At 44.6% G+C, this 27,834-nt stretch overlaps 1 protein-coding gene across 1 annotated transcript in view; it reads left to right on the top strand.

The window, feature by feature from the left end:
• Nucleotides 1-27,560, top strand: part of SPMIP2 (sperm microtubule inner protein 2) — a gene marked incomplete at both ends in the record, with an annotated part of 44,291 nt that extends 16,731 nt beyond the window's left edge. The window contains 3 exons of the mRNA XM_080915354.1: nucleotides 1,614-1,846; nucleotides 16,580-16,638; nucleotides 26,405-27,560. Coding sequence (XP_080771480.1) covers nucleotides 1,614-1,846; nucleotides 16,580-16,638; nucleotides 26,405-27,560 — 1,448 coding nt within the window. The remainder of the gene's footprint in view (nucleotides 1-1,613; nucleotides 1,847-16,579; nucleotides 16,639-26,404) is intronic.
• Nucleotides 27,561-27,834: the final 274 nt, after the last annotated feature.

The raw sequence follows: 27,834 nt of genomic DNA on the forward strand, positions 1-27,834 counted from the left end.
AAGCATGGCTGCCAAAGCTGGTTAAAGTGTGTCCTCTGCGGTCCAGACAGCAAGTGATGCGGGGCTCTAGAACTTCAGCTACTTCCTGCAGTGAGCCCCCACCACCGGCAAGTTCCAGAGCCTTCCAAAATAGCCTCACTACCTAAGGACCAGGTGTTTAAACACTCGACGGAGCCTCGGTGTGCGTGTGCATGTGTGGGTACTCACGTATGGAGGCAGAGGTGGGGTGTGGGGTGGGGGTCCACACTCAACCCACAGTAACAGGGGGATCCGGCCCAAAGCCTTAGCTTCCTCATTCTCTGCAAACGTCAAGCTCTGGATGAGCAGAGCCACAGTCGTCGACTGCAGTGTCTCCCGTCAAGTGTTGCGCTAACAGAAATGGAGTTCTTTGTGTCTCCAAATACACCCCTAATCTGACACCATTCCGGCTCCAGAACTTTAAAGCTCCTCCCCAGGCGTGGCAGCCGCTTGTTCTGTCAACTGCAGCATCCTTCCAGAAAGACGGCTTTTCCTTTGAGACTTTCAGATCATCACCTTCCCTGCGCAGCCCGAGTGCTCTTTTTTTGTTTGTTTTTCATTTCACTGTTTGGTTTCTATTGTTTTGCATTTAAAATGCAACGGTTAACTGTCCCTGCCCAGAGTCATCATGGCCGGTATAACTGTCCTAACAAATCATGTTCTCAACTTTCCAGCTGTCAGGAAAACATTTGAGGGACTCACACACCCAGTGTCTGAAGGCTAGCCCTTGCCAATGTGGCGTGGATGCAGGATTTTAGAATTGAAATGTGTCAGAAACTAATTACAACCAAAGCAGTTTAGTGGGGCCATCGAGAGCCCAGCTTTGAGCGGGCCTGGCCAGTGTGGAGATCTTCTTTGCTTTGACACTGAACAAAGAACCGATCTTTATATGCCTCCCTTTCCTCGATCTTAAACTGGGATGAGGGGTTAGCGTCTGTCTTCTAGAGCTGCTAATAAAGGGTTCATCGAATTAACCGTAAAGAAAGGACTTGTAATCAGTCACACCTAGGAACAGGAGGAAGTGCTATACTGTGGATTCCACAGCTGAAATAAAGGCCTTGTAGAAAAGAATGTGAAGGGATTCAATCCCTAGGACTTGGTAAACTGGGCTGAGATACCTGAGACCACACACATGCACATACACATAAACATGCTCACACACATACACACGCTTACACACACAGTGTTTACACACACTCATACACACACATGTTTACACAGACACACATGCTCACACACATACAAACCTGCTCACTCGAACAGTGTTCATACAAACACTCATACACATACATGTTCACACAGACACACATGCTCACACACACATGTTCACACACACATGCTCTCACACACATGCTCACACACACATGCTCACACACATATGCTCACACACATGTTCACACACACATTCACACACATATGTTCACACACATACACACGCTCACACACACATACTCACACACACATGTTCACACACAGACACACAAGCTCACACACACACACATGCACACAGGAGGTGGGAGTGGGACAGGGAGGGGAGGGGAGGAGATAGAGAAATATGGAGGTTTTAAACATGTTTTTCTTTCTGTCTCCTTAAGGTCCAGACTACATAAAAGATCACTTGCCTAAAGTTCACCAGCACATCGCCTATATAGGAGAAAAGCGTCCGGCACTAGAGAAAACTGGAGATCTCAGATACTTACTGAGGCCAGCTTCAAACAGAAGCCTGCCGGCAAAATACAAACACGAGTACACTGGTGGAATTGGTTGGGGAATACCGCAGTACAGTTTCTTCAACAGATCAAGACTGGAAAGCGGCTTCCATATCCAGGTACCGCTCTTAGCGTCATGCTCTTGTTGGCTCCAAGTGTTCTGATTTGGACCCATTGTGAGTTGGGGAGTTTGCAGCACAGACCAGGTCCTTAGCCACCCCGAGAAGTGGTGGCATTTAAGGTTTGCAGGAAGGTAAGTGTTGGAGACCAACAGACTTACTAGCAACGTGTCCGTTAGCCCTTTTAATAGAGGAGAGGTAGAAAGGGAGGCTCTGTGCTGAGGTAGGGAGGGTACCAGTCACGTGGGTGCGGGGGCATTTGCACACGGCCCCTGCTTACACTGCTCTTTGAGTGGGCTGTGGGAAGAAGGTGGTGCCGAATTTTATTCTGCAAAGCAAAAAAAAACCACTGTCAGATCTTAAATGTCACTGTGCTGAGCATGCTGTGTGGGTGATGGGGGCTCTGTAGCCTAGAACCCTTGCCTTGTTATCTCGGATGGTGTGGACCAAGGCAGGTGTCCACACACTCATCTCAAAAATAGAAAACAGTGAAAGTGATTTTGGGAGCAGTGTCTGAGAATTCGAACGTATTTACAGACAGGGTTTAGCACCTTCCACACACAATGGCAGAACTTCCACATTTCCTCACATTGTTTTTCTTAAAATTAGTTGCATGTATATGGGTGGTGTGTGTGTGCGGTAGGGTTGTGGTGTGTGTGTGTGTGTGTGTGTGTATACATGTATGGTATATGTGTGCTCTATGGGGACTGTGTGTGGGTGCATGTGTGATATATGTGTGTTGTGTGTATGCATATGTGGTGTGCATGCATGTATCATGTATGTGTGAGTGGGGAGTGTGCCTCTGTGTGTGTGTGTGTTGCACAGAAACTGGTCTTGTTCAGCAGAAGCTTTAAGCCATGAAGCTTTCTGTATAAATCCTGCCATCTTAACAGCAATTCCAACCTGTCTCATAACAATGTTAGATAGATTCTTCTTCTTCTTCTTCTTTTCTTCTTCTTCTTCTTTTCTTCTTCTTCTTCTTCTTCTTCTTCTTCTTCTTCTTCTTCTTCTTCTTCTTCTTCTTCTTCTTCTTCTCCTCCTCCTCCTCCTCCTCCTCCTCCTCCTCCTCCTCCTCCTTCTTCTTCTTCTTCTGCCTTTTCATACTTTGCCTTTATTCTTTATTTTTAGACAAAGGGTGAGCAGTGGTTAATATAATTCTTAAAACAAATGCTTTAGAGATCAACCAACCCAGCAGTGTGGTGGGAGAGCAGGAAAAGCAGGGTGTGCCTGTGACCGTCAGGAGTTGTTACTAGAGTTTTTGAAAAGCTATAAAACAACAAAGACCACCACCAATACCAAAACTACACATCCAAAACTACACAACCTATACAATAAAACATTCTTACCATGACACATTATATAAATAATTACCGAACACTCTTTGAAGCTTGGTGAACATTAACAAAATATGTTGTAACTGATCAACCGCCTCAGCCACAGAAGACCACAAGTCTAGCTGAGACTGACTTTTGCTACTACTCAGCAGTTATAGGTCAGCCACCCGGTACCTCGGAAGGGACTGTTTCTCGTTAGCCTTCTTTGCTTGGTCAATCAGTTCCAGAATAAGAGAGCTGTATATTTCTGAAGAATGTTTTGCTGTGCAAGTACCCTCTAGAACTGTATCAACTTTCCCAAGCCAAAGGCTCTGCCCACTCCTGTAAGAGCCTGGCCAGCTCCCTTCCCTTCATTCACTTCCACCCCAACGGTGTGTGGAGGTCAGACTCTGTCCTCTTTCTTGCCTTTTGTCTTCTTACCCTGTGCTCCAAAATCTAATGGTAACTCTTTTTTTTTTTTAAATCACTAACTCCTTTTTGAAAATCATTTTTATTAGATATTCTCTGCATTTACATTTCAACTTTCCCTTAAATCCCATTACCCCCCTTGCTTCCATGAAGATGCCCCTACTCCCAACCACCCACCTAATGGTAACTCTTAAGTGAAAAAGCTCAACAGCCAACTTTATATAGAAAATGGATAAAAATTGCAGTAATAAACATTTAATAACAATTTTCTCCTCATACATTCTCTAGAACTGCTAACTAGAAAACAACAATTATTTTATTTTTATTAAATATTATTTTATTTATTTACATTCCAAACATTGCCCACCCTTCTTGGGCCCCTTCTCCCAGCCCCTTCACCCTATCTCCCCTCCCCTTTGCTTCTGAGAGGATGCCCCCCTACCCACTCACCCCCACCAGCATCCCCCTTCCCTGGGACATCAAGTTTCTACAGAAGTAGGCACATCCTCTCCCACTGGGGCCAGACAAGGCAGTCCTCTGCTATATATTCGCAGGGGGCCACAGACCAGCCCGTGTATGCTATTGGTTGGTTCCTTAGTCTCTGGTAGCTCTGAGGAGTCTGGGTTAGTTGATACTGCTGTTCTTCCTATGAGGTCGCAATCCAACAACAATAATTTTAAAATGACTTATTTTGACATGGTTTCTGACCATTTTTTCTTTTAATTAAGATAGAATTATATCATGTTCCTCCCTTTTTCCCTTATACAGTTTCTCCATGTCCTCCCCAAACCCCCGACTCATCCTCAAAATCCTGGCCTCCTTTTCTTTAATCTTAGATACTTCCTGAAAGGAATCACTGAGCTTAGATTTTTAGAGTAAGGAAAGGTTCTGGGAACGACAGCATGTGCTAACTGAAAAAGATTTCACCTGGTAACATAGGACCGCCTACAACTGACCTGCCCATTAAGATGTGTGTCACAGGGGCTGCTAATCTTCCCCCTCCAAATCCCAGCCCTGACTTCCTGTTCATGGAACATGAACTTTTAGGTCAGACTCGGATTCCAATTCCTTGTTAATCCATTTACTTTCACCTAATCATATCCAACACGTCAATTTACATTTGGAGATATATATATATATACATACCTGTTCCATGTATACACGCCTCCTGAAAGTATACAAGGTATAAGCAATCAGATCTGTTGCATGCCTTATAACCTTGTTTGGGAGGCTGAGGCAGGGGAATCATGAATTCAAGGCCAACCTGAGCCACATAGATAGACCTTGCTGGGAGGGCAGAGAGAGAGAGAGAGAGAGAGAGAGAGAAAGAGAGAGAACTGAGAGGGAGAGGCAGGAACAAGGAAGAGAAAGGAGGGAGGGGAGGAGACAAAGGAGAGGCAGGAACAAGGAAGAGAGAGGAGGGAGGGGAGGAGACAAAGGATGGGGAAACACAGAAGAGGAAGGAGAAAAAAGGAATAGAGAGAGAGATTGGAGGGACAGGCGATAATAAGAAAGAATGGTAGCATCTACTAAGATCACCTTGTAGAGGACAGAGGGTGTCATTTAGGCAATGCCTTGCACATCTGTAACCATTTCTTGCTCGTCCTATTCCACATCAAAAGGACCACTTTTCATTCCTGACTGCAGATATTCCTCAGTGCATTGAATGCCATAGCTCAGAACTGCAGTTTTGACACAGACCTTTGCTGTGTGTGTACGTAGCTCCAACAACTGTGCTTCCTAATTTGAGTCTCTGGTCACTCTGAGACCTGCATCCATCACGTACTTCCAAGGAGCTTCCACAACAGCATCTGGGGACAGCTGCCTCCTACCTGGAACCAGCTCTCTTATTTGGGGCAAAAGGAGGGTTCTGCAGATCATGTGATAAATTATCTAGCTTGAGCAGGAAGATAATATCCTCCATGCTGAATGATACCTGAACACTTACCACAATGTAGACATCAGTGAAAACTCATCAGAACAACTCCTTGTCTCTCGGTTTCTATCTCTATCGCTGTCTCTCTGTATGTGTCTCTTTCTCTTTGTCTCTGTCTGTCTCTGTCTCTGTGTCTCTCTGTCTTTGTCTATGTGTGTACGTGTGTGTGTGTGTGTGTGTGTGTGTGTGTGTGTGTGTTATAGCTATTTCTACCTTGTCTCATGTGTGTTACAGTGTCATAGTAATGCATATATATATATATGTATATGTATATGTGTATGCGTATGTGTATGTGTATGTATGTGTATGTGTATGTGTATGTATGTATGTGTATGTGTATGTGTATGTATATGTATATGATGTATATGTATATGTATATATATATATGTGTGTGTGTGTGTGTGTGTGGCTATTTTCTCAGATTTAAGAGCAGTGCATTCTTGTTTAAATGGATTTGGTCTTTACCAAACTCTGTACTTCATTTCTATAGGAATAAAATGAGACCAATTGAAACAATGCCTGTGGCCTTTCTGACTGCCTCCCCACCCCCAGCCTTGCTTTAACCCAACCGTCAGTAAGGTCAGCTGGCTTCCTGATGCCCGTTTTCTGCTCCTGCACTCTGACCTCATGACAAATTGATTTAAGTCACTTGCTTTCCCCCACAGAAATGATGTCATATTGGACTTGGTCAGCCATTCTTTATTGGTATGATCCCCGAGACAACAGTAAATCAATTTGCTGTAATACATATCACAACTATTGTGTTTTACAACACAAAAATCCACCTGTATTTTTGTATGCTCGTATGTGATGTGGTTAATATCGCTTTCCAAGGTTTGATAGTTCTGCCAGTTTTAACCACCATGAATTCTACAGCATCTTCTTGGGGCTTCTTTTGACAGTTTAATGACTTTTGAATGAATTTCTGTTAAGATACTAAAGTTTTTCACGGCCGATGGATTCAATTTATCCTAAGTTGGTTGTTTTTTGGACATTTTCCTCACTGGTGAATAATTTAGGAAAGAGAAGTAAGAAACACCTACAAGGGACATGTTACTGAGGACACGCTGTGATCCTTGCTCTGATGGCTGATGGTGGTGTGGACAGGTGAGCTCTTTACATGAGGCCACAGCTTGTCACTGAGAGAACCAAGACTTCAGTGCAGGCGTATGATGCACACATAAGAGAATACGATGCAGCCTGAAACGAAAGGTTGGGCTTCAGCTGCCTTCACGTGCACATCCCTGTGGCCAGCGTCCCGTTGGGTCACTTCCATTTGGCTTCTTGGCTAAAACCTGTCTTTTCCTCCATATTCTGCCAGTGTTCTCCCAGCTTCGCACCCAGCACCCCTGCACACAGCATACCTCATCGGTAAGGTGTTCGTAGGTACCAGCTGGAAAGTGGGCGGAATAGTAATTTGGTCACGATTGCTTTTGAAATGTTAATCTAAGAAGTAGTCTATAGCTCCTCAAAACAAGTCAAATATTATCAGTCGTATTGTAGACGCTAGGAAGACCGTCTCAGCAGATGACCGTGTCTCTCATTGTCCCTGTACAGCCAGATAGCAGTCTCTTCTTTATGAATCCAACTACAAAAATGATAATAATGATAATGATAATAACAATAACACCAAATGTTGCCAGTGTGGAGCTATCAAATATGTAGAACATTAAAATTCAGAACTAGGAAGCATTCTTCTCACCCCCAAAATTCATCTTTGGGTTTATTTAGAATAAAGGTTAAAGCAGCCACCTGTCTGGAGTCTCGTTTGGTGGTACTGGACATTGAAAGCGAGGCTTCGTGCATTCTCAGCAAGTGCACAGTCTCAGCCAGAGATTTTTAAAAACATAATAAAGCTTCCCTCCTTTCAACCAAGTTATAAAAGACAAATAAAAAAAATGTTTATCTCAGGACAGCCATGCCCAGCCTCAGCAGTTGAGTACATACTCTTCCCAACACCCCGTCCCCCCAAGAAAACCCCAACTAACAACTGTCTGTGACCCTGCCTCAGGGCTTCTGACCCTCCAGTTCCCATGAACACCTGCATTCTCTCTCTCTCACACAATTATAAACAAGAAAAAATATAATTTTAAAACAGCTATGTCTTTGAAGTACTTTGTACGGAGGTGGCTATACTCAGTGTCTGGTTCTCAACTTTTCATCGTCCAATTATTTGCACAAAAACAGTTCGTGGTTTAACATAAAAACAATTGCATTACCACCTTTCATTCCTAAGTGGTGGCTACGGTAACACTCTTTCACGCTATCCTCAGAGGTCTTAGTGAGCCTGCCGCATGCTGGCTGCCTATGAGGAAGGAGGAACCCTCCTTCTTCCTCGGAAATAATAATAGTAACACCGTTTGCCCCCTAAAACTCTCGTGTTTTATTTTCTGCTGTTTTACAAAGTTTGTATTTATGGGAGTCCTCAAATTGAGGAAAGTAATTTTCATATGAAGTCTTGCATGAATCTGAAACACCAGAAAAAGAAATCCGTGGTTGCTCCTGTGCAGCTGATACGAATGCCTGTCCTGTGTTTGGGGCAGGCCTGTGAAGAAAAACATCTCAGAGTCAGCCAGGCACAGAAAGATACGTGATCTTGCTCACATCCAGAATCTGTAAGGGTTGATCTCATAGAAGATGATGAAGTATAGTTACCAGAGGCCTAGAGAGAGGGGATTGGAGTGGATTGATCAGTGAGGACCGAGCTGGAGTTAAATAGCGATTGCAATCTCCCAGAAAGGGGATTCTGAAAGAGTTCACCACACAGAGATGAGAAGCGTTTGAAGAGCTAGGTCTGTGTGATGGTTTGCATATGCTTGGCCCAGGGACTGGCACTATTAGAAGGTGTGGCCTTGTTGGAGGAAGTGTGTCACTCTGGGTGTGGGCTTGGAGATCTTCCTCTAGCTGCCTGAGGATGCTCAGTCTGTTCCTGGCTTCCTTTGGATAAAGATGTAGAACTGTCAGCTTCTCCTGCACCATGCCTGCCTGGATGCTGCCACGCTCCTGCCTTGATGATACTGGACTAAACCTCTGAGCCTGTAAGACGGCTCCAATTAAATGCTGTCCTTTATAAGACTTGCATTGGTCATGGTGTCTGTTCACAGCAGTAAAACCCTAACTAAGTCTGTCTAAAAGGACTTAACTCTTCTTTGCAGTCTATGCATGTACTAAAGCATCATTATGATTTTAAAATATCAGCTAAAATAGAATTTTAAAATATAGCTGATGGTTTAGAAATGGAGTTCATTTGGAGATGAGTGTGTCTCACTAGGTATCATAGCAGCCACCTGTTTCTCAGGTGAACCTGCCACCTTTTTCCCCTCACTTTGTTGGTGACTTGGAAAATAAGTGCATCCTTGTTTTCTATCATTTTTATTATGATGTGGATATATTGAAAGAAAAAACAAAGGAAAAGAGCCCTGTATTATATGAAGCTGGTAAGGAAATTTTACCCCTAGTACTATGCAGCAGTGCCTGATGTAGCATCTTGAGTCTATTTCTACTGTGAGTAAGCTTTCCCACTAATCATTAAATCTAAGCTTTAAATTTAAGTCAGAAATTAAGCACATCCCATAGACTTTTGACTAATATTATTGGATAATGACGAGAAGCTCAGAAAGGATTGATGGATTTAGAATGTGGTCCAGTAAAACTGGTCTGACTCCACAGGTAAGTTTTAGAAGTGTATTGTTGAAGAGTTCTGCAATCTATACACGATCTAATAGCACAAGCACAGAGAGATGGAAGACCAGGACATCTCTTTCCTAAGTCTGGCCTTGATGCTCTCTTCTTAAGGTCACTGGAGGAAATCCTTAAAGCATTATAAATTTGCAACAATTGTTTCCTCTTATTCACATGGTCCATGCCCAGTACCTTGGCAATGCTGGCAAAAATGCATAGAATGTGGAGCAGATGACACCAGACATGTGGCACTCTCTCTGCTTTCCCATTGTTGAAGCTCTCAAGCCAAGGAACCTCAGCGAAGCATGCTAGGAAGAATTCAAGAATTCATCAAGTGTAGAGGGCCTTATTTGGTCCCAGCCCCCCCCCCCCCCACACACACACAGTATTGCAAATGAATGATTCAGGACCTCCCTCAAGGAGGGAAGGATTCTGGGCAGGTAGAGGTGGGCTTTGTTTTGTTGGTATTGTTGTGGAAGAGCCAAAGTTAAGCTTTTAGTTCCTGTACCCAAGAGACCCATGAAACAAGAATGCTCTAACCTGTAAGCCCCTTGATTAAGGACAGATACATTCTGAAATGCAGGAGGCTTTTGTTTATGCGTTCACTCCCCTAAACAAGTTTGTGTGACCTAATTGCACCTAGTGTGCTTGATTGCATATAAGTAAGAGGTACCCAGGCAGAAGTAAGGCAGGATATATGCTTGACCTGATTATACCTATGGGGAATACGAAGGCCTTATGGGTGTGCCTTTCTAAGTCTCTGCAAAATGTACCTAATCATCTTTTCCTGGGACTCCTGAAATGATCCTGGCCAGAGCCCATCATCTTGGACAGCATTTCAAGCTTGCTTCAAATTCAGCTCAAAAATTGTAAAGCTGGACTTTGTCTTGCGAAGGTTCAACAGTCACCGTTGAAGTGGACAGTGGTTCTTGCCAGGCACTGTGGTCCCGAGCCCCTGCAGGGCTCTCCGTAGCTTTTTTGGCTTTGACTTTCTGACTTTCTACGGACGGACGGACGGACGGGATCAGTACCACTCACCTCTTCATCCTGGTGCTTAGCATGGCGTAGACGCTGATCCAGAACTGATGAGACAGAAAACATGGAATGGCTTTTGTTCTCATGCACAGCCTTTGTTATTCACACAGGGGGAAAAAAATTAATTGTGCATTAGCTTAGTAACCATTCTATCCCCAGCAAGTTCAATGCAATTGCTTGAAAACTATTTACCTTTTGCCCCCAACTTACCTTGAAAAAATACTTTTCACAACGAGGGAGACTCTACCACTAGAAGTGGAGCTAAATTGTACAATGGAATGGGGAAACTCGCCTTTTAACTTCAGAATCAACAGCGGTAGCGAACACATTAGACAAATCTGAGAGTGAATACATTGTAAATGAGGCACTTGGTTGGATTACAGTGCTTGCACTTGGAGCTTCGAAAGTACACTCTCCTTAGGTTCCGGCCCTGATAGGGCAGCACCAGGAGGGCTAGGCTATAGGGCTGATGTCAGAAGGCCAGTTAGCCATTTAGTGACTGAGAAACAGTCTGGCAAAGATGGGTCTGGTCTTTCTCTCAAAGAAAGTCTGGGTGTGTTTTGAGGGACAGAATGCATTAGGAAGCCATCTGTCTCTGTGGAAGAGCACGAGGAAGAAGTGACAGAAACATACGACTTTTGGGTCAAACTTATGTTTGTGGCTTTAATGTGTGACTAGGCAGGGCAGCAGTACATGCCTAAGATGACATCATTTGGAAGACGGAGATAGGGGTTTCAGAAGTTCAAAGCAAGCCTAGATTACACAAGACTTTGTTTTCAAAATAAGCAAAAACTGAATGTCGCTTACAAAGAAAACAGGCAGGGCCACGTGAGGCCATGGTGACGTCTGGGCTCCTGCTGTGGCCAAAGGCCATGACCAGGTCTACGGTCCTACCACACTGGGGTCTGAGTTAATGTCCATGGCTCATGTCACCATTAAAGGCCATGTGGATGACTCTGGTCTATACTGCAGCCTGAAGCCATATTGATGTCCCTGGGCCATGCTGCTGCTAAGAGCCATGGTGATCTAAGTGGCCTGCACTGCCACTTGATAGTTATGACTGGCCCTGTGCTGCCATCAAGGGCCTTGTCTGGTCTGTGGTCACACTGTAGCTGCTCCTGCTAACTGTGAAGAGCAAGGAGGCAGATATCTCGGTGATAAAGATGACTGCAGATGCGCAGTTGAGAGGGAGGACCATGGGGAGCTGTCCCAAGTACTCCCTCCTCCAGCCTAGACCGGAAGCCACTGAACAGCACTGTCAAGTGTGATAGGATGTGGTGCTCCACAGTGGATGCAATCTGGTGGGGGCGAGGGATGTGGATAACACAAATTAGACCTATTTTAGTTCTTCTTATTATTACTGTTTGGGGGAAAGAAGTCACACAAGGAGGCGGGCAAGGAAGAACAGGGCAATGAGTATGATTAGGAAGCATGGTGTGCAACTCCCGGAGAATAATAAAACTATGCTAATTAATTAATTAATTATTAACAAATAAATTAATTACTAATGAATTAAAAGACAGAGTTAGTGTATGTCTTTAATCCCAGCTCTCAGGAGGCAGAGGCAGACAGAACTCTGGGCTTCAGGGCAACCTTGTCTACAGAGTGAGTTCCAGGACATCCAGGGCTACACAGAGAAAAATACTGTCTTGAAAAGCAAACAAATAAAAACGCAGGTGGTATGAAAGGGGGATGGGGATAATTAGGAAGAAAAGTTAAGTTGGGTGGTGAATAGGCGCACAAGGTAGAAGAAGGAGTCTAGGGTATGATTATTTACATTGAAGAGCTTTGGAAAAGTCATATGGAAACTTTTACAGTATATAAAGTTTCCTAAACTATGCAGGCTGGCCTAGAACTCAGAGAATCCTCTGCCTCTGCCTCCCAAGGGAGATGTGTGTGTATGTGTGTGTGTGTGTTTGTGTGAGTGTGTGCTTGTGTGTGTGTGTGTGTTTAAATGAAGGTACTCCAAAATAGAAAGAGGTGAACAATACCTCACCTAGACACCAAGAGATGCTAAATATAAAGCCCAGACCAGGAATGGTTTACCTCTTTTGTGATTGTTTATTAGGAAGGGTCTCGTTAACCTCAAAAACTGCTATTGTTTTTAGTTACTCTCTAGAATTTAACAATAAGACTCGATCGCTAAAGAGGACACATAGTTGAGTCAGAGAACATGAAGAAATCGAGCAGGAACTGACCTAGAAGCTTCATCCCCCCTGGCTAAGCTTTCACGGCTCTGGAACGTGCTGTGGGTGCTCCCGGAAGAGGAAGGTACTCACCGGTCTCACCCATCGTAAGCCCTGCGAGCTAAGTGACAACCAGCCTGGCAAGATACACTACCGGTGCAGTGACAGCAGCAGGGTTATGAGAGTAAGGAACCACTGTTTAAAATTAGATTTAAGGCCCGCTACATAAGATGAAACTCAAGTGTGGTACTGATACTGAGACCAAGATGCTGTGTCCTGACAGGTCATAGGCCCTAGGGGAGAATCTACTCTATTATTCTGCTAAATGGATACAGTTAGGGGACTTTTATCTTTGCCCTTTTCTGTGACATGTGTTTACTAATATTTTATAACACCTTGATTTCTACCACTTCTAAAATGGAGATTATATTGTTTTTTTATTGCTTCATAGCAAATAACCACAAATTCAGAAATGTGCTGGAGTACTATATATCTGCTCACAGATCTGAAAGTCTGAAGTCTGTGGCTGTCATGGCTGACTTGCTTCTCAGGTCTCCCAAAGCTGACAGGGTACCACTATTATCTCTTTCAAGTTTATATGGTTGTGGCCAACTCTACTTCCTTGTGGTTATAGGGATATGTGTTAGCCTGGAGGAGGCCCAAATGCATAGCCACACACTCATTTAGCCTTCAAAGCTGATAAGGAAATCTTTCTCAGGTCTCAGGCCCCTCAGCTTTACAGCCCCTCTGTCAAGAAGTTTAAGATCTTCTACAATCTGTTTAGGTTAGGCTAACAAAGGTGCTTTGTGTGTGTGTGTGTGTGTGTGTGTGTGTGTGTGTGTTGTGTGGGGTGTGTGTGGGTGGTGTCTGTGTATGTGTGTGTATGTGTTATGTGGTGTGTTATGGGTTTTGAAGGGCTAAAGTTGGAAATGTGAAAGGTCGAGTTTGGTCGAAGCCCCGAGGACAGGTGACTGTCAACTGGCAGGTGCTTCCTGAGATCCCGATTGCAAATCCACTTTGCCTGGATGCACCACAATGGGGCAGATGTACAAGGCTTTAGGTAAGCCCCAAATCCCACGTCCACAGGAGAGAGTGACGTAGACTCTAGCCAGATCAGCCACACCCTAAGTCCTTCCCCTGCACACATACACACACACACACAAACACACACCACACACACACACACACACACACACATGCTCGTCCTCCATGCAGCAGAACTTAACGAATGGCATCTGGTGGCATTAATGTTTCTCTCTGCCTATTTTAAAACTATATAGTGTTATAAGCATGGTTAAAAACCACAATAGATTTGCACACTGCTTGAATACACAACAAAAAGTAGTGACTTGGAATCCATAGCTCACAAAATCACAAATACCCAGGGCTTACTGCTTACTTAAAGTTGACTTATTGGTTCAAATTATTCAAAACATTGCAGCCAAACAACAATGACAAAAACATTTATGTCAGACTTCAAGCTCATCTGTAACAGGACATAAAATGAAATGTGAGTCTCTTTCTCTCTCTCTCTCTCCCTCCCCTTCCTTCCCTCTCCCTGTCCCTTCCACTACACCCTCTCTCTCCCTCTCCCTCCCATCCCCCTCCACTCACTCTCTCTCTCTCTCTCTCTCTCTCTCTCTCTCTCTCTCCCTCCCTCCCTCCCTCTCTCTCTCTCTCTCTCTCTCTCTCTCTCTCTCTCTCCCTCTCTCTCTCTCTCCCTCTCTCTCTCTCCCTCGCTCTCTCTCCCTCTCCCTCCCCTTCCTTCCCTCTCCCTGTCCCTTCCACTACACCCTCTCTCTCCCTCTCCCTCCCATCCCCCTCCTCTCTGTCTCTCTCTCTCTGTCTCTCTCTGTCTCTCCCTCTCTCTGTCTCTCTCTCTCTAAAAATGCATCACAGAATCCAAGCCTTAAACATGACATTTTCCAGAAACAACTGTTTTGTTTCGACCTTTGCACTGAGTATAAAATGAACGCTTGCTTCAGATGCCCCATTCTTGCAAAGCCCTTTCTGCCTTTCTTGATTCAATAATTCCAGTCCAAAACAGGCAACAGTATGCAGTTTAGTGGCCCAGTCACAACAAGGTGGGGGGAAAAGACACCTAAGGGGTTAACTGAAATATTTTGCAAATTGAGGCAAGAAGAGACGAAACCATTAGCATAACAAAAGGTAGCCGGAGGGGCTTTTTCCACTCCACTGTTTGGTACTGAGAGCCCAGTGTTACCAGGGAAGGAGGCTGGAGAAGAAAACCTTAGTGTGTACACATTCTTGAAATACATTGCATTGTGTCTGTTTTACTGATGAAAAGCCCATGGTTACAGAAATGGATAACATGGTCCTTTCCAGTTACCCTCTCAAACGTATTGCAGAGTATCGTAACGGAGCAAGGATTCCTCTGAGCATTCCCACAGTATGCTCACCCAGTATGGCTGTTCTAGAGGTGGGCTGTGGTAAAAGGAGGGAAGCCATAAGCAATGGCTGTCCAATAGAGCTAGCCCCAGATGGATGCAATTAATTTAATCCAATTTTAGCAGATTTTATTCAGTCAGAAAATGTGTCTAGCCCACAGTTGCTAGATGTAATTAGCAGGCATTTCATTTTTAAGTAATACCTAGACTTATTTAAACATGGGTCCGTAGTAAATGTCTAATTTGAACCTATAATTATATTTGGTAAATGAAAATGTTAGAGGATAAAGAAAAGTTTCTTTCACTAATTTCTTTAAAATATTATTTCTTGGTGGACTGTACAAACATTTTAGAGTCTGGTTTATTTATTTGTAGTTCTGGGATGAAACACGAATGTTCTACCCCTGAGTTACATCCCTGGCTGAACTAATCTATCGGTCAATATTTTCCTATTATGAATAATGGACCAATATAAATGTTTATATGATTGTGAATTCATTAGGTTTAATGCCTCAGTGAATATGTTTGCTCAAATAAATCGTATATTTTGTTCATAAATTAAGATACAAAAGTTACTTCAGATAATATAACATTTCAATGTTAACACATGGAACTCTAAGAGATGTGGAAAAATAACACTTTTTAGTATTTCTTAAAGAGACTCGTTTTGTTTGTTTGTTTGTTTTTGTTTGTTTTTTTATTAAACAGAGCAGCAGAAGATCATCCAAGTCCGAGTACATTTGTCCAAAGATGATGATAAAATTATTTATGAATTAGTAGGCAAATTCAGTTTTCAGGGACTTGATTTTATGCTAGGAATCAGCGGATGCCGTGACCTTGCCCCCGTTTGCAGATCACTGTTGACTGATGGGAGAACTCTTATGTGGCCCTTCCTTTGTACACGGGTTTTCTGTGTGAGGATCAAGGCTGCCATTCTGGGTCACCCGAGCAAGCAGGTAGCATAAGGAAACAGAGCACTTTAGGCAGGCAGCCTGCAAAGTCATTCGAAGCCAAAGCCTGGAGAAGAGCAGGAAGGAGGGTGAGAACACTCGGGGTTGCCAGTTGCTGCTGAAGTTTCGCCGTTATTGCTATTTTTTTGAGTTGTTATGAATCTGGCATCTCCTATTAATATAAATGTTTAAAATGCATTGCAAAGCAGAAGTGAAATGCTTTTTGATATCTCATGTTGTAGTTTTTCAGTTGTAGTACGGGTGAGAAATGATTGTAAACCCAAACCCTTTGGAATACGAACATGACGCCCTTGTTTCCTGGCACTTTGGGATCATTCGTGCAGTTGAGTGCATAGGACACCGTGTGGGATTCTGTGCCTTTTAATGTGAAACTGACATTTAGCTACCAAACAGCTTCTCAACTATCAGAGTTTTCAGATCTGCTACGTGCATCTAACGCCACCTCTTTCCTACTGTGCGGTCACATTTGCTGACTCTGAAGAGCCTCGGACTGCCTGAACAAATGATCGCTGATAGCCCACACAGCACTGCCACCTTCCAGAGTCACCCAGGGACTCCAGGCTAGACCACGCCCACAGGGCGTGGCGCTCATAGCGACTGCTGGCTCTTAGTTTAGGAAGCAACCATCTCCTCTGATTTTCTTTTCGCTGAATTTAGCATTCCTACTTCACTTTCAGTCCTGACTCCCTTTCTGAGGAGGAACATAGTCTTTAAACCCACGGATCCCTATTTACTAAGGAATAAGACTGACCTTCAGCTTTGCTTCTTTTACAGCACGGCGAACTAAGTCTTCGAGCGATGGACAAAATCAGCCACCGCTATCAAAACCCTTGGTAAGTACATGTACAGGTATTTTACAGTAGTTAATGGATTTCCTTCCTAAGTCAGGGACAGCTTCTTTTCCCGTTTTGAAAAGCACACTACTGTTTTATGTTTATTGCTTCACATTGCTTTGTATGGAAGGTAAAAATCACAATTTTTAATTTCTAATGAACACAATAAATTTTACCTTCTGCCAGTCTGATTAGGGAAAGAGAATGAGCAAAAAGAACACGGTAAAAACAGTGCTAGACTACTGTGGGGGTAGAGACTGGAGTAGCCGCTGGTAAGGATGAACACCAGTGAGCAGATTAGTTTTCACTTTGTAAGCTTTCTGTAGAGAAACAATAACTTTTTTTTTTCGTTAAAAAGACCTCATTTCGTGCTGTTGGCCTAGAAACCTCAATAATAGGTAGTCTTGGTTAATAAACATAATCTTACCAAAGTCACATAATGGCTTGAATTCATGTTGTCTTAAGGTAGTCGCTAACAAAAATTAAACACGTGTGGCTCTAGGTGTGCTAAATTACTGGGAAGAAAAAAATACTGGGCTCTTGTGGGGGTGGGGCGGGGGGGTGCAACTTTTTTCCAGTTATCATTCTTGAAAGATACAGTCATTAGTGTGTACAAAAATATTGGATCTGGTCCCGTAGAAAGAGACCTCAAGCCCCTTGGGAGCCAAAAAGATGCCTCAGTAGTTGCAAAGACTTCCTGCTCCTGTAGAGAACGTGAGCTTGGGTCCCAAGACCTGCATTGTGACTCAGAGCCATCCATCAACTCCAGTTCCAGAAGATCTGATGGCCTCTTCTGAACTCCACGGGCACCGAGTACACACACGGCATGCATACATACATGCAGGCAAAACACTCACACGCATAAAATAGCATCAAGCAACTATTTTTAAAAGCTTGTCAGGTACTTGTCCAGACGACCCCCCTGGACAAAGTCTGTGACTTGGCAGTGACTAGTCACTGCTCCTGTGAACAGCCACATAGAAAGAGTTACACTGCGCTGCATGAAAGGCATGCATTCTGTGTGAAAGACTCCGTCCCCTTCGTTTGAAGGGCATTGCTTGCACCTGCTTTTTCTCAGCAAAGAGAACCACCAGAGAGAGGCTATTGGAAATGAGGAACGCCTTTAACAACTGTTGGTGGTAAACTCGCGAATGTGCTACTCTAGAAATAAATACCTTCCGAGAGACACCGAAGCTGTGAACATTTTTCCTAGAGAGAAGAGGTTACCTTTATTTCTAGGGACCACTTTATGCATTGTACCAAGTCATAAGGACGCAAAATGTCTGTGAAAAAAAAAAAATCCTCGTACTTAGGGGATTGTGAATTAAGTTATGAATCTGAGCATATGTTTAAGAGGGAAAAATACCAGAATCAGTTTGCCTGTATGAACAATGGCTTAGTCAGTTCTCTGTTTCTGTGACAAACACCTGAGAGAAAAGACTCATTCTGGCTCTGAGCTCTGAAGGCTTCATGATCAGTTAGTTAGCTCTGCTGCCTTTGGGCCAGGATGTACAGCACAGTAAAAAATCTCATAGTAAAAGAATCTCATGATTCTCTCCACGAGAGAGACAAGAAAGAGCTAGGCTCCCTAGGTTCAGTTGGGCATATTCGCAATGGCCAGACCTCTCACAAGATTCTAAGTGTTATTTCTTCTTTTCTCTTCCTCCTTCTCCCCACCTCTTCTCTTTCTTTCTCCTCTTCCCTTTCTTCCTCTCCCTCCTTTTCCCCCCTTTTAGGAATCCTAGAGACCAAGTTCAGGGCCTTAACTATGACCACACTTCACACCACTGAGTGATACGTACTCCCAGGCCCTTAGAAGATACGCCAGCCCACAGACTGGGACCAAACTTTTAACATGTGGGTCTTAGGGGCCCATTCATTTCAAAGCATAACAAATACAAATTAATAAGTAGGACCATAATCAGAAAATTACAGTTAGAGAAGGTGACGTTTCATTAAATATTGGTAGTTTCTAGATTCTTCTGTGGCTTCTGGTGAAGGTTCTAATAATCCTAACAAGTCAGACCCAGGTGCCTTGGAGGATGCTTATGCCTTGTGAGTCTAAACTTGTACCGCTTAGAAACCTTTCTGCTGCACTCTTGAGCTGTCATGGTAATTTGGCTAGGGTACTAAACTCCAGTGATGCAGAGATGTCCAACTCCTGTGGACTTTGGCTGGATCGAGGGCCTCTCTTTTCTGGGCTACTTAGTATTCAGTCCCCCATCCACTTCCCATATTCTGTTCTTCTCAGACAGCAACGGCGCTTCTCCAGGTGAAGGTCTGGCTGGTTTCCGATAGCCAGGCTTAATGTCCACAACTATATACAACTATAAAACAACTATATGGCTTTTTAAAATAAATGTGCAGCACCCGTGCCTTTTTTTTTTTTTTTGGTGTATGTGTATGTGTGTAGTACTTGGGAACTAACATACTTTTTAGTTTTCTTAAAGCACTATTTTAACCCTAGTTTTTACTCTATGCCCGTGGGTGTTTTGCATGTTTATCTATACGCCGTGTACACGCCTGGTAACTGATGAGGTCAGAACTCTGCATCTGATACCGAACCGGAGTAACTGAAAATTGTCATCTGCTATCTAGGTGCTGAGAACTGAACCTGGGTCCTCTTGAAAAGAAGCCAGTGCTCTTAACCACTGAGCCATCTCCCCTATCCTGGCCCATACTAGTTTAAGGTCGGGGCTACCTAGCAAGTACCAAGTCAACAAAGGCTGTCTAGAAAGACACTTTTTTAAAGAAACCAAGTAGGGTAGGGAGGAGGAGAAAAAGTTACCATCCTCGGATCAGGCATGGTGGTACACGTCTGAAATACTAGCATCTAAGATGTGGAGGGAGGATCAGGAGGTCAAGGTCACTCTTAGATACATAGTTTTGGTCTAGTTTGAGCTATAGGACAAGCTCTCTCAAAAAACATTACATACTACCCCGCTTCATCCAGTTTGTGATACAACAGTTCACAACAAAACATATTTATGAGGACCTTTGGGCAAGAACCTGCTAAGGCATGAAGAGTTTCTGAGGAAGTGAACTGATACTGTTTCGGATAAAGTCCACGTTGGTTAATCCAAGCATGCTTTTCAATACACTTGTCTTGTTGCAACTTATCTCCTCTCGTCCATAAGTGTGTATACAACTATGAATTTAGTCTGTTATCGAGGTGATGTTGAAAAGGCGAGTATGAGTTCATCCTGGCACCAGGAGATCCTTGAGCCAGACAGAAGAAGCGCATCAAACGAGGATCTGTGCCTGGATCTCAGAAATTCTGGGAGCGTGGGAAGACAGGGAGGTTAGACTCACTGGGCAGGTTTAAGTCAGAAGGAACATGATCTATACCCCTTTGCTAAGGTCACTCTTAGAAAGTTCAAACGCTGTGTGAGAGTGGATGGTAGGTGACAGGGACAGTTGTGACAAGATCGGTTAGGAGACCTATCATGGGTCTTCAGCTAAGCCCAAATAAAGCCTGGTGTTCAGGCTTTTTCCTCTCTAGTCTCTCTTGACAGTCGGGTGTAAGCATTCTGGGTGTGGATGGACAGTGAACGCAGTCATGCCTCGTAAAGTTAGCTCTTTATGTTTTCTTCTAAATTAAAGAGCTTCTAAATACAGAGAGCTGGAACTCAGATGAGCTTCTGGAGAAAGCAGACCATACAGATGAATGAAGAGAGGAGACAATGTCTCCAAAATGGCGGCTAAGTGCGTTGTTATACGCCATCATTTCATAAAGCTATGTGAATGCTACCAGAAGGTTGCTGGTGGAGAAATTGAATCATCACGCTTAATCTTTCGGTCTTAGCTGACTGTTTCTGTTGATCTAGGCTGGGATCTGGGCTTGGGTGTTTTAAATAGATCTCCCTTCCTGCCTGTGATAACCAGGCAGAGAGTAAGAGCCACGGGACTAGATGGGGGGGGGGGGGGAGAGGGGATGGAGCCTTGTGAGCAAGGATTTGGTGAAAGACACAAAGCAGGGAAAGGTCCCGGGAGATGAGAGGATGGTAGCAGGGAGGGGAGAATCTGAGAGGAGCACTCAACACTCAACAGCAGTAAACAGAAAGCAAGGAAAGCAGCAGCAGACAAACATCTGGAGTTAGGATGGTCAGAGTTAGTGTTCCCAGCACTGAATAATGTTTGCTGGTTGGCACAGTGGAGGCAAGAGTCCGTTCCGCTTCTGAGATGAACTATTCCACAGAGAACACTGCAGGATTCTGCCCATCCGTAGGCACACTTCTAAGGTGTTAGCTTACTTGAAGCCAGACCGTTCTATAATAATAGTTTATAATGTAGCATCCACATATACTGCCTGTCTTTTCTTGAGAACGGGGAAAGCCATATTAAATCAATGGGGTGTGTCACGTGGTACAAGTATTGAATCTTAGAGAACAGCGAAGATGTGTTTCAATAAATATAAAGTGGTGGCCCATTGTGTGCCAGGGATCTTGGAATCTAAGAGGTATCATTAGGCTTTTTCCTTTCAAGTTTCTCTTGGCAGTCAGATGTAAGCATTCCAGCCGCAGACAGACAGTGAGCAATGACGCCGTGGGAAGTTAACTCTTTATTAATTAATTAATTTTTTAAATTCTGAATTAAAGTAAGCATCTTCCTGCTTTAAGTAACCCAGATTTCCCTAGCCGGGCCACGGGGTGGACCACTCATCTTCATACAGTCTCCTCTGCTTACAGCTAGGTATTTCTAGCATGTACACACAGCACTTCTAATGTCCACAGAAATGAACGGTACAAGGCAGGGACACAGAAACAGCGTATGCTCCAGTTAGAGGGGTCATCAGCGAGTGTGCCGGCAAATGATGAGTCTGTGCTGTAAGAGGCAGGCAAATTCTGTCGCAGGACAGATCCCACCCTATAGGCTTTCAACACAGGAGGGAAGGCTAACTAGGAATCCCTTCTTTCTCTTGGCTTTCCTATGAGAACAAACTTTAAACAATAGTCTTTCTAATAAGAGGTTTGCATTAGTCAGCTTCCTATTAGTGTGACAAAATGCCCAAGAAAATCGACTTAAAAGGAGGATCTTTGCTTCGGTTCATGGTTTCCAAGGTTTCGGCCCATGTTTCCTTGAGCCAGTGGCTTTGGATGATGACCCGAACACTGCAGTGAGTGGGTGAGAGAAGAGGGGAGGGGGGTGTGAGGAGAAGAGGGGAGGGGAGATGAGCACGGCTACCTTATGGTACCTGGACAGCAGAGTGACACAGGAGGAGCTGTGGCCCTAAAGAGTCCATTGGATCTTCAAAGCATGGACCTTTGAGAGACAGTCAAGAGTAAAGGTCTTTCTTCACAAGCATAAAGACCTGAGTCTGATCCCTAGAACCCACATTCAAAAAAAAAAAAAAAAGGCCAGGCAAGAGAGCTAGATCACTGAGGCTCCCTGGCCAGCTAGCTAGCTCAGCCTAACCTGCAAACTAGGCTAGTGAGTCAGTCTCTCCCCACCCCACCCCATTCTCCCTCTCCCTCCCTTTCCCCTCCCTCTTCCTCTCCCTCCCCTTCCTTACACACACACATTCAGATCATAGTAAAGTTCTTAAGTGATTAAATTGTAGAAAAATCATTGTTTCTTGGGGGAAAATTCTTGCAGCTCTCTGGAACACGCTCACTTATTTTGGTGAATGGCATTACTGTGTGTTGTTAGCTGGGCATGAGTCATTGGAAAACCAGTGGGTTCTCTAAAGCTCCATGAACCTAGAAGCCAAGTCTGGGAAAGGGCACTGTTCCCATAGTTCTTTCTGTTCTGGGTCTAAAACAATCCTTTCAGAATGTGTCTCTCTTCAAATCAAAAGTACTGATCAATCGATAACATTCACTTTCTCCGTAATGGGATCTTCGTTACCGGAGCCATCAACAGCAAACATGAAATGCTCATATACAAGCCCGGTCTTCAGAGTTAAAAAGCAGCCAGGTGGTTTCTCAGAACCTACTGGGTCAATGATTCTAGGCCCCTCCCCTCTTCACTGTACCCACTCTGTAGTGAGAATCAAGGTAAGGGAGGCACTGACCAATCAAACTTATATCCATCTTTGTCACCCAGTCAGAGAGAGATGCTTCACACAGGACACTGGGCCTCCAGATACCATCACCACCATCTGACACTGTCTCTGTAGGTCTCACTCTTCAACCCTGCTGCATTCGTCTCCGTAGGCACTTCTTAGTAACTGCTGTTTGGCCCGCCTACAATCACGTTCAGACTATCTCTGCAAACACCTCCCACATGTCTTCAATTTAGTCTCCTGGGATGAGGAATTCACCCACACTCTCACTAGTGAGCATATTCAGTGCAAGTTAAGTCCAAGCATGGCCCCGGTCATGGTAGCAGGAAATAAACATGGAATACAGTCATGATGACTTAGGAGAAGGCCACATGGGAAGCGATGAATGCATGTAGTGGAGAGGGCTTCCGGGTCTACAGAAGTCCCTGGTTCATGCTTCGGAAGGCAACTTCAACATGATCTATCCTTTGTGAGTCCTTTGGCCCTCCCTCGTTAACCCCGTTGTTAAAGACGGACTCGGCTTTGTTGCGTGTCCACCTTCCCTGTGAGACTGTGAGACACAGAAGTTTTGATTTTCCAGGACAATGCATAAACCGAAACTACAATTAGCAAATCAGGCGCTCGGTTTATAAAAACTTCCCAGTTAATGAAATGCTTTGAAATAAGAATTCAAAGGCATCTATTTTTTAAAGATTTATTATTCATCTAATGTATGTGAGTACACTGTTGCTGTCTTCAGACACACCAGAAGAGGGCGTCGGATCCCATTACAGATGGCTGTGAGCCACCATGTGGTTGCTGGGATTTGAACTCAGGACCTCTGGAAGAGCAGCCAGTGCTCTTAACCACTGAGCCATCTCTCCAGCCCCAAATACATCTGTTAGTTACAGTCCTCATTGTGGTATATTGGCCCCCAAAGCTCCCCAAAGATCACAGGTCATTGCCATTGCTCTTCTCTGTTGACCATTATTAAATAGACTGAGAAAGACACAATGCATTGTCATTGCAAGACACAGAGAAATCAAGTTGGAACTGACCCCAGAGCTTCCTACCTGCCAGCTAGCTTTTGTAACGTTACAAAATATCACAGGCCATAAGAGAGAAAAGTCATCAGTGCACACAGCAGTGACTGCTGTATGCTGTCACACTGACCTGACAGGGAAGGTGTGCAACTGTAGCTCGAAGTTTATAGAGGCAACAACCTGCTTTCTCATGGGATTTGAGGCCTATTTCATAGGAAAGAATTCGTACCTGGTACTGTAAACCTGGCTAAAAGAACAAGGTTCAGGAGAAGATAGGCCTTGGGGTGGGTAAACCTACGTCTGTTGCTAAATGGATATGTTGTTCAACTGCCTTCAAAATATTATTACCCCCAGATTAATGCTACTGTCAACCTTAGCCAGATAACGCCTTTCTGCAGTGGGCAGCGGTGAACACAGCAACTCCGGGGGCTGGGAATGAGCGACTGTTTTCAGCGATGCAGAGAACACCTGTATCAACTCTTCCCCCGGGGTTCAGGGTATTTCAATAAAGAGGGAGCAGAAAGAATTTAAGAGCAGGAAGATGGGGAGAGGTTCGGAGAACTGCTGTCTTCTGAACATAACATACTGTTGAACTCGTGAACCCACTACAATTATGGCCACGCACACAAGAGCCGGCCAACAAGATAAGTCAACATTTTAGCACGAGGATATGAAATTGGATTGGCGGAAGGAGATCCATGAGGTGTTGAGGAAGTCAGGAGGGGAAATGAGGATAATGGGATGAAAATACACTGTGTGCATGTATGAAATTGTTTAAAGATATATGAAAGATACTTTAAAAATCCTCATTGATGAAAGCAACCAGTATAAAGATAACCTGACCTATAGCATAAAAAGCCATACTATGTAGTAGCTGAGTTGATTTCCCCTAAAAAGTAAACAAAAAAAATTCTAACAGATAAAAAACAAATAAAAACATATAAAAATTAAATTTGGGGGCTGGAGAGATGACTCAGTGGTTAAGAGCACTGACTGCTCTTCCAGAGGTCCTGAGTTCAATTCCCAGCACCCACATGGTGGCTCACAACCGTCTGTAATGGGATCCAATGCCCCCTTCTGGTGTGTCTGAAGACAGTGATATTGTACTCATATACATAAAATAATTAATAATTCTTTTAGAAATTAAATTTTCTAATACCCGATGAATAAAAGGTCTATAAAGGGGCCAGGAGACGTAGAAAAGAGAAAAACCATAATTCAAGAAAATGTTCGTTAAGAGAATGGGTGATTTCCAGATTGAAACCATTCATCACATGTGACTCACGTGCTGTGGGGTCTCTGAGAACTGTCCTGAGCATGAGGATAGTACAGAAAGCATCCAGAGGAAAGCAGGTGCCTCCAGGAGATGGGACTGGGAGCTACATGTCAGAGCAGCACGTCACCCGCCCCACCTGCGGCAGTGTGGCCCCTTGAAGTAGAGAGTGACGTCAGTGTAGAATGCCACGTTCAGCGTGGAGGTGGAAAGTGGACATTTCCAAACTAAAAGTTACCATTGAGCGTTTCCCCTCAGGAAGTGAAGCGGGGAATGTTATCTAGTCAAAAGGACAAGGAAAGGACCCATTGGGAGACAAGGTACCAAGAAACATGGCAGGCAGAGTGTTTCCTTAGAGGCCAATAGAAGACAAGAGGCAGGAACTTGGCAATCCAGAGCCCAAAGCATCAGTGTAGACAGGGCAGGCAATGTGAGGCGCTGTAGGCAAGAGGCTTAAAGTAGCTTTGGAGGGGAGAATGCTGGGAAGGGTAGCAGAGAAAGAAAGGATGTGTTTTAGTACTGCTTAGATGCATGCTATATTTAAGTTCCTTTGTTTAAAAAAATGATGGAAAGCACCGTTTTAAGTACATGTGCAAATATTTTGCTTACTGAAAAGAATTGATTACAGTATGGGAAAACAGCAATAGTTAGGTTTGTAATCACTGGGACTCCTAAACTGAAGAAAATTTCCATCTAAAACCAGGATCTTTGGTGCCAAGGAAGCATTCCCAGGCCTGAAAAGGGAAGGCTTTCAGTTTCTTCAGACAGGTGTATGGTGTTCCTTTATTTAGCATTAGCTGGGTGCCGTGGAGAAAAGGGCCTGTTGTTTGTAAGAAATCCTGCCAAAACCAGTTGTTAAGCTAGCCGACTTAATGACAGGCACTATTTAAAAATGTATTGATAGATAAATGTGTGCTTGTTTTGTGGAATTCTTTCTCTCAAACATCCGTAAATTTTGACAGCTTTCTATTTTTAAGGTTGTCAGTGTCTGGGGCATTGAAGAGAATTCCAGAAGCAGAAAGTAGCAAAATTCTGCCATTTTCTTTCTTTTTTTCCCAAAATAACATTTTTATTGATTCTTTGGGAATTTTACATCATACATCCCATCACACACACTCACCACCCCTATGACTGCGACCTTGTGACCTCCCCCACCCAACAACAACGGAAAAAAAGAGTCCAATTTGTGTTTTCCATATACTCACCGGAACATGGTCAGACTACCAGTGCCCAACCCCCTAGAGAAATCCGAGTCCTTCGCCCATACAAACTGCCAGAACTTAAGCATCCTAACCCCAATTTTTAAGAGTCCTCTTTGATGGCTTCCTTTTTAGGCTGTTACCTTTTGAGGGATAGGTATGGGAAGGGGGTAGAGGTTGTCACAGAAGCCTCCCACGCCCCTCTTTTTGAGTTGTGACTTTGCACCCATCGATAACACTGCCAAAGTAGCTTCCTTGCTCTTTACAGTGAGGTGGAGCATGGACCATGGGGTTCCTCATGGGTTCTGGTGACGAACACAGCCTCCAGTGGCAGGAAGATCTCTGATCCAGACAAGGACCTTGGAGGCAGCCCAGACCACGGACATCAACAAGGCCTCGGGGGGCAGAGCAGGCCACTCACATCAACATTGCCCCCAGCAGCAGCACAAGCCGAGGACATCAACAGGGCTTCAGGTGTCAACAGAGAGCCTGGACAAGGCCTTCAGTTGTTAACACGCCGCCCAGACATTAACACAGACTCTGGGGGTAGTAGGAGCACAGACCCAGACATGGCCCCCAGTAGCAGCATAGGCCATGATTACATGTCTTCCGGTGACAGCACAGACTACTCTGATTGGTATGTCCCCCAGAGGCAGTGCAGGCCACTCACATCAATATGGCCCCCAGCTGCAGCACGACCCAGGGATATCTGCATGCTTTCAGGACATCCCCATGGCCTTCGGTTTTTATGCTCCACAGACGTCAACACAGACTCTGACTACAGTAGGACCACAGACCCGGACGTGGCCCCCAGTAGCAGCATAATCCCAGATATAAACATGATTTCACATGGCCACAGAGGATACTCTGATTGGTGTGGCCCCCAGAGGCAGCGCAGGCCGCTTACATCAATATGGCCCCCAGCTGCAGCGCGACATAAGGATATCAACTTAGGTAGAGGCTGCAGCATAGACCGTGGACATCCAAATGGTCTTCAGCTGTTAACATGCTCCACAGATATCAGCACTGACTCTGGTTACAGTAGGACCACAGACTCGGACAAGGCCCTCAGTAGCAGCACGGGCCCAGATATAAACATGGTTTCCGGTGGTGGCAGAGGCTACTCAGATTGGTGTGGCCCCCAGAGGCAGCGTAGCCCACAGACATCAACACGGCTTCAGGTGGCACCACAGCCCAAAGACATCTGCATGCCATCAGGTAGTCACACACACCTGACCACAGACATCAACAAAGACCCCAGAGGCAGTACTATGCAGTACCATGCAGACGGGGTCATAGACAGCAAGGCCTCAGACGGCAGTGCAGATCACTCACATACATATGACCCCCGGGGCAGCACAGCCCAGGGATATCAACAGGGCTTCAGGCTGAAGCATAGACTGAGGAGATCTGCATGGAGTTAGATAGTACAAAGGCCACAGACATCAACCCAGCCCTGGCCGCATCAGGACCACTGACCCACTGACCCACACACGGCCCTCAGTGACATCCCACCCAGCCGCATCAGGACCACTGACCTGTGACCCACACATGGCTCTCAGTGACATCCCACCCAGCCGCATCAGGACCACTGACCCACTGACCCACACACGGCCCTCAGTGACATCCCACCTGGCCGCATCAGGACCACTGACCTGTGACCCACATATGGCCCTCAGTGACATCCCACCCGGCCGC

This window comes from Micromys minutus, assembly GCF_963924665.1.
Source record: "Micromys minutus genome assembly, chromosome: 4".
In the NCBI taxonomy this organism is placed as follows: domain Eukaryota; kingdom Metazoa; phylum Chordata; class Mammalia; order Rodentia; family Muridae; genus Micromys; species Micromys minutus.